This window comes from Calonectris borealis, chromosome 5 (genome assembly GCF_964195595.1).
Source record: "Calonectris borealis chromosome 5, bCalBor7.hap1.2, whole genome shotgun sequence".
NCBI classification, from domain to species: domain Eukaryota; kingdom Metazoa; phylum Chordata; class Aves; order Procellariiformes; family Procellariidae; genus Calonectris; species Calonectris borealis.
This window is the reverse complement of record NC_134316.1, coordinates 17932598-17940552: the sequence shown is the minus strand read 5'-3', so window position 1 is coordinate 17940552 and position 7955 is coordinate 17932598. Positions and strand designations below refer to the sequence as shown.

Below are 7955 nucleotides of genomic sequence, written 5' to 3'. Positions count from 1 at the left end.
ACTGTTGAACAGCTGTTTCCCTCTATTTTAGGAGAGGCTTAAAAATGATGGGTGAAGTCTCTTGTCTATAGTGATTAACTTCCCAAATTACTTTGGGGGGAAAACTTGAATGTAAATGTAATTTTTTTTTTTTGTAGTTTTGTAAACTAAAAAGTACATAGTCATAATTATTTTTCCATTGTAATGATTCTGTATTTATTTCATTTTATTTAACAGATCTTGGGCAATCAATTTTTTACACTACTACATGCTTACTTCCTTTTCTCAATGATGATATTTTGAGTACTTTACCCTATACAATGATTTCAACACTAGCTACCTTTCCTCCATTTCTGCATAAGGATATTATAGAGTATCTCAGCACATCTTTTCTACCTATGGCTATATGTAAGTAGAACTCATTCTAGTATTATGTCTCAGAAAGTGTGATGCTCTAATAGTGTCAGACTGTAGGAGTCGAAGTTTGATCTGTCATAGAATTGTAATGGGACATCAATCTACTGTTTGTATTTATGTAAAATAATTCCATGTGACTATTTTTCAAAAGGAAATAATTCTATAATTTTTATTTATTTATTATGCTCTGTTACTGTGTGAATTCTTCCTGCATTTAAAGGGTGAAGTTTAGCTTCTTTAAGAAGTACGCTGTTTTTAGACTCGTAGAACTTTTAGTGCCAGCAGTGGGAGTTTTGAATACAGAATCAATGGACAAACTGCTCCTGAAATGATAGATGCAATAGCAACGTGCGTAATTTTTGCATCTGGACTAAATCGGGATGTGCAAGAATGACTCTTCTCAATGTAATGATGTGATGAATTTTTCTCCCTCCCTCTCTCCTCAGCATTTTCTCTTTAAGTTCTGTCTAAATAGCTGTGCCTGTAATGTCTTCTATCCATAAGTGTTAAGACTGAATCTAACAGTGCCTGCCTTTTTTTCTTCCTTTTTTCTTCCCCACACACCGAGGGTGTCACATGATTACATAATTTCATAATCCCTGCAGAATGTGAATCCCGAGGTCTGTTCTGAATGCTCGTCTATGTACCTGATAGAAAACTTGATGGGATTCAGTAGTAGCGAGAAATTTAATCATGTTCTGCAGATGGAAGCATTAGGATCAATATTAAAAGTCAGTTTTAACCAACAAGCTTTTTACTATGTGACCAAACACTGGAACAGTTTGCCAGAGAGGTTGCAGATTCTCCATCCTAGGAGATGCTCAAAACACAACTGGACAAGGTCCTGAGTGCCTGATCTAGTTGGCTTTTCTTTGAGCAGGGGGGTTGGACAAGAGAATCTCCAGAGGTCCCTTCTAACATCAACCATCCTGCGATTCTGTGAGAATGTCTCCTCATTATCTGTATTCCAGACCTTTATGGAAAAATACGAACAACTTTGTACAGAGATTGATGTCATTTAAGCATGTAGAAGATGCTGTTAGAACGTGAAAAGAAGCATGGTCCAGTGTTTTGAGATTAAGATTTTATGGAAATTTTCTGGCTCTACCAGTCAGTGATCTTGGAGAAATCCCTTAACTCTTCTGTACCTCAGTTTTCCCATGTAAAATAGTCCCTTGTAAGACATTGCCATAATGTTTTCTCTGTTACCTTTGACATGTCTAATAACAGTATGCAAATGAAAATTACTAAGATATATTTATATATTTCATACATATGTGCAATAGATCCTCTTTGGGTTAAGAACAGAATGTTGCATTAAACTCCTTTTTCTTCCATTACTGTTGTCTGTTAAAGAACTGCTGATGTAGGTGACTTATCCTTTCCTGTCTATCTTCAGATCTGTAAAACTGTTCTCCAAAACAACTGATTGAGCCAAATCCTTGGTTTACTTAAATAGATACTATTCCCCAACTGCCCTTGGCAGAGATTGCATCTTGTAGAGCATGGGAGCAACCTTTGTCATGCTGCCTTTTTCCTCAAACAGTTTTGGTTAGAGCTCTGTATGAAACCAGTCTGCTGCTCTTTACATTTGGCTTCTAGTACTATGCCCTACTTTTCTGCTGATGGCCACGTTTTGATTGCCAGGTTAGAGCTGCTGAATATTTTGCAATTTAAATCCATACAAATAGATGTTGCTGTAATAACCTGGGGGCTCTTATGTGTGTGGATGAGATTCAAAAAAGAGTGAATGAAGTGCAATGAAGAGAGCCATAGTAATGTTGGGTCATGTGGAGAAGTACCAGACAGAAGAGAGAAATTCTCCGTTTTCCTTTCCCTCCTTCTTTTCCAGTTGAGTGCTCTTTTAATTAGTGTCCTAGTCTTTCCCCAACCGAGAATGATCTGCCCCTCTACAAGGTGAGTGCAGAACCTTACCTTCCCCTAGTGTTCAGCTTTGAACCAAACCGAAAGGGAGGATGGAAGAGAGTGTGTAAGCAGCTGGAGAGCCACATGGGAGGGATGAAAGCATCTCACTGAACTGGTAGCTACAGTTCTGTGCTTATATCCCAAGTGCTTGGTATTTGGGTCCTGGCAGCCAAGCTTGGGAAAGTGCTGTGAGTGAGGATGGGGAAGATGCACACCACATCTTTATGTAGGAGGTTGCCTTCAAAGCCATATTGCCATGTTATAGTTCAGCAAATAAACACCTACACTCTGCAGGGTTTTTCCAAGTATACCATTTCATAGTAACCACTTCGTAGGAGACCAGAAGGAACTCTAGCCACTCTATGTGCGAAGTCAAAGTTACAACAGCTTAGCTACACTTCAGTGCTACTGTTTATCATTGTCTTAGCACAGTTCACGTAACAAGGGGGGCTAATTTTTCTGGTATGTAGCTATAACTTGAACTCATACCATGTGCTCCCTGAGAAGTAATCTGTGCCATACACCAAGAGCCAGCAGCTACCACCAGCCCCAACCCTTCAGCAGTGTACCTCAACAGCAGGCTTTCCATTTTTTCTTGTTTCTTTACCCTCCACTTCCTCCTTACCTTTCCTACAATCCAAGCCCTAGATGCACTTGACTATACAAGTAACATTGTTTTGACCAGTCTGTGGGTTCTGAAGGAGTGTGCCTGAGAAAATCACTGTATTTGGTTAATGCAGCTCTGAGAATGAAATCTTACTGATCTGGAAAATCAGGTGTGTGCTCTGTGAAGCAATACCATATTCTTAGTCATCTTTCTCTTCCAGCAGAAAAGGGGTTTCACCCCCTCCAATACAGAATATTTCTAGTTTTGGGGGGTTTTTGTTCATTTGTGGTATCTTAGGAATTTTATTTGCATCAGCTGGAACCAGTTATATGCTATTCTCACCTAATTTTCCTTGTTATACAATAGAAAATGTTTTCTTTTTTTCCTTTCTTTCAAGTGGGATCCTCAAAAAGAGAAGGTGTTCCAGCACATGTCAATCTATCTGCATCATCAATGCTAATGATTGCAATGCAATACACCTCAAACCCGGGTATGTGTAAATATGCAACATGGTATCATTCTCTCTAAAACTATGAGTCATGAAGTACTGTGTCAAATGCAATCAGAAAAGTTCAGATGATGGGAAAAATCTGTCTCACCATCCAACACAGGATGAAAAATAAATTATTTTAGTAAAAACTGGAATTTCTGAGCATCATGCCTGAAGTAATCATTATGTAGATAAGAGATCTCATTGTGGTGAAGAAACAGGTTTTGGCCCAGGATTGGAGACTCTGGTCTACTCTTGCTTGACATCAGAAAATAGTGTTGATATATAACATCAGTGTTGGAGACAAATCACCACTAACTTTGACTATAGAAATTCATAGTAACAGTTTGTTTTATACTATGATTCATATCCCACCAACTTCACAACTGATATTATTTTTTAAAAAGACAGGTAATGGTGGCTGCAGGCTCAACAGAACTATAATGAATTTAAATGTAATTATAAGTATCTAAACACAAGGCCATTCTCTCTCACTGTGGCGCAGTCCCAGTTAAATCAGGGGGATCACATAACCAAATCGAAACAAAATCTAGCCTGAGGGAGCTATTACATTGCACGATAGTCAACTATCTCCCGTTTTATGTGGAGGGTGTGTGTAGGGAGGAGCCCCACACTACAGTATGAGCGTGAGAAGTGTCACATCATGCTAATGTAGTTCACAGCGGTAAATAAAAGCAGCACACTATTTTTAAAAGCTACTTGCACAAGTTTTTTTTTTGCATGAAATATTCTATTTTTGTTTGTGAATTCCATGTTCCAGCCATCTGAGGAAAATGTTGCCCTGTGGTTTTTGGGAAGTCAGACATGTAAAGTAGTTCATTTCGCTCTCATGTTTGTTTGATGCAGAGTGGCTCCTATAGCCTTTGGTATACACAGGAATAATGTATTGTTACATGTGACTTCCATTACTGCCTCAAGATGAATGACAAGCTGCCCATTTACAGCTTTACATTGTGCCAGAGGGACAAAGTTTAAGTGAATTAGCAGGTATTCTTAAACTAAATGTGTTTGAAAAAGATCTCCATTGCTGTGCAAAAAGCTGTACATTCATAATACTCATTATCTTACTGCATTCCTTGACAGAAACAAATCACTAATATTTAATTTCTAATCTTTTGTGATGACTGTCAGGGCAATGATTCTTCAGCAAACCCTTTAAAATAAAAAGTAATTAAATGAGATGTAGAGTTTTGGATGGACAAAGCAAAGCCAATCAGCTAATTACGTCACTTCTGTAACTTGAGTTTCCATTTCAGTATTATACTGTCTTTTCTCTCTCAGTGTATCACTGCCAATTATTGGAATGCCTCATGAAATATAAGCAAGAAGTATGGAAAGTAAGTTTATGATCATATATACTTTGTGGAAATGACTGTATTTGGATAGTAATGGAAACCAGGTGGCTTGAAAATTGAACTGACTGTGCGCCAAGAATTTATAAATGATCTTGTATCCAGTTCTCCTTCTGGATTATGGAGAGGAAGGTCCCTCTGATTTTTAGTTTACAGAAGCAGCTCCATGTTTTGTAGAACAGAGCTTTGTTTCCTAAGTACTATGTGGTTGTGGCTCCAATTAGCAGAAATTTTAATAATGACCAATCTTCTCATTTCATGTGGGACCGAACTTTTATGAAGACTATTTGTGAGTATTGTCTTAGCCTGAATCTGGTCTGGATCCAGTTATTTATCTATATCACACCTCTTTGCTCCATGGCTAGACAGAGGCTTTATTTGCTATGTGTTAGTATACTATGCAGGGTGGGTGGTAGCAGAAGCCAATTGTGAACACGTTAAAGTTAGTCACCTAATCTACTTGTAAGAGCATACAAAGGATGTTTGGTAGGGCATGAAACGTATATATTTTGTGTGTTCAGGTATCTTTGAACACAAATAATATATATTAAATTGTGTTTTGTTATGTTGCAAAATAAACATTTTGTACGTGTCTTTCCTTAGGATTTGCTATATGTGATAGCCTATGGGCCATCTCAAGTTAAACCTCCAGCGGTACAAATGTTATTTCACTATTGGCCCAATTTAAAACCCCCTGGGGCAATCAGTGAGTACAGAGGACTGCAGTACACAGGTCAGTGCACCTGTTTTGCATCGGCCAAAATAAATACAAACAAAATGATCATAAGTCACATGTTTACAGTTCTACAATGTATTTTGAAATCTTTTGTTTGGTAAGTGTATACAATATCCATTTCTCTGTATTTTCAAAACATGTTATGAAAAATAAAAACTGTGATCATGGCTAGTAAATATATTGTGTTACTCCCGATACTAACTAAACCAGAGCAGGGGAAGAAATAAATACAGTGTGCCAAATGTTCTGTGAAACTGCCATCTCGGCCTCACAAGGGTTCTGGCTTATGTTCCATTTAATTACTGCTTTGGTTGCTTTTGTTGTGCCAGCTGCTATCACTGCTGCTGTTGCTAAGACTCCTTATCTGGCTGTTACTGTCAAAAAAAGTCAGGTGATGTCAGGTGCAGTCAGTATAATGGATAAGTTCTCAAGGTTGACTACAGGGTGAAAATGAGAGACAAAGTCAGCAATGCAGCTGGAGCTGAGTAGGTGGCTGGTACAAAGTCCGCTGTCCACCAAACTCCCCAATGATACTGATGGGGTTGTGCTTCTACAGTGGGGACTGTCCAGCAGCAATTCATGACTTGTTTTTCCTGCTAGCCTGTCTCAGCCTGTTTCAAATAATCTCTGTCATATGGGATATGTTTTGTCCACTTTTAAAATTTCTGGACCAGAATGCAACATTTTAAATAATAAAAATGAAAGATTGGAAGCGACCTTAGAAGACCCCCTAGACCAACTCAAGTACATCCTGAATGTTCCTGATACATGTTTGTCTGGTCTGTTCTAAAGCCTTCCCTTGAAGGGTTAATAGATTTTCTTGACTTTTTTAAAAAATCATTCATTTTGTACTGCTCTGCATCACTGCCCTCATGCAAGCAGGTTTGTAAACTAAGCATGATACTCCATCTGAACCATTACTAGCACTGGGAAGACTGGAATAATTTTCCTATATATAAATTTTCTGTTAATGTATCCCAGAATGGGATGAGTATTATCTGCAGTTGCATGGCATTTTGACCTGGAGGCATCCCGTGTAGAATCCAGGTGATGCTACTTGAACATACCTTTGTTGTTTACTTCTTGTCATTACAAAGCTAAGGCTCCTTCTGCGGCTGGACTATTTTTCCTTTGTCATAGCTGTGTTTTCATTTTGCCTGGGAAATTTATTCACCTACTCCTACCATCTGCTCCTGGAGTGGAAGGGTAATTAATTCAAGGTGTTGGTGAGTTCAGGAAGGGACTACAGTGGGGGTGTCTGCATCTTACTTTTTCCATGTCTTCGCTGAGTTCATGGTTCATTTCATAATTATATCCCAAACAAGTCAGTAGGCATATATATTCTAGGTTGTTTATTGTAATTATTAGGCTTCCTGAGGAATGGCTAGGTTTTCTCTCACATTTGTATAGTACTTAGTACAAGAGGATATTGTTCTCAATTGTTAGCACTGGACACAAAGAATGTAAATATATTTTCTCCATTTATTAATCAGCTGTGTTTTGGTTTTGCAGCTTGGAATCCTATTCATTGCCAGCACATTGAATGCCATAATGCGATTAACAAACCAGCTGTGAAGGTACTGCTATTTATTCAGGGGTCAAACCCAACTATCTGGGGGATGGGAGGTTGCACTTTGACCCCAGCCATATGCTCTGGTTGTGTGCAGGTGCAGGAGATAAGGGAACAGTAAAGCCTGTTGAGACCAAGGGGGCTAGAAGTTTGTGAATATGTTTTTTGGCTGCCTAAAGCAAGATGGGATATTTCCTCCAACTACTGTGGGCCAAGTTTTGGTATTAAACATGAGGATGGTTGCAGAGCACTTTATAAAATTCTAAGCTGGCTCCTGGCTAATCCATGTAAATATTTTCCTGAACACCTATATGTGTATAAATACGTGCACAAATATTACTATATACAGGAAGCATTATATCAATTATATAGGTACATATTCACTTTGGTATCTTGATTGAGGTCACACAATGCACCTACTCTGATTGTGATCCTTTGCTTGGAATATGTCCTAAAGCAAACAGCAACAAAGCTTTGACTTACCTCTTCTACAGCCCTCTTTGAGCGAGGTAACTGATATGTTTCCTGTTTACATGCAGGGTAACAAAGTAAAATGGCTTGACCCCGATCATAGTGCAATTTGATTGCAGAGGCAAGAACAGCACCCCAAGTCCATACTACAGTTAGGTGTACTAATTAATTAGATTGTATCTAGTTAAATATGTAGATACAACCAATTTTCCTGGCATCAATTCATATACTAACATAATTACATTAGTCAAACAGTTCTTCAGTGAGCCTTTTCCACAGGCTATGATACTGATAGGGCATAATGCTGACACCTCTCTCACAAGTCCTGCAAGGGACCACTTTCCTGTGCACTCCAATCATTCTCCATGATCCCTTTTCATAGGAAA

At 38.5% G+C, this 7955-nt stretch overlaps 1 protein-coding gene across 2 annotated transcripts in view; it reads left to right on the top strand.

Moving 5' to 3' along the window:
* The first annotated feature begins 284 nt into the window (after positions 1–284).
* UNC79 (unc-79 subunit of NALCN channel complex) overlaps positions 285–7955 on the top strand; it is a 99012-nt gene continuing 91341 nt past the window's right edge. For both annotated transcript variants that reach the window (XM_075151189.1, XM_075151188.1), the window contains exons 1-5: positions 285–387; positions 3327–3419; positions 4722–4777; positions 5396–5525; positions 7041–7105. In XM_075151189.1, coding sequence (XP_075007290.1) covers positions 300–387; positions 3327–3419; positions 4722–4777; positions 5396–5525; positions 7041–7105 — 432 coding nt within the window. In that variant the 5' untranslated portion in view covers positions 285–299. The remainder of the gene's footprint in view (positions 388–3326; positions 3420–4721; positions 4778–5395; positions 5526–7040; positions 7106–7955) is intronic.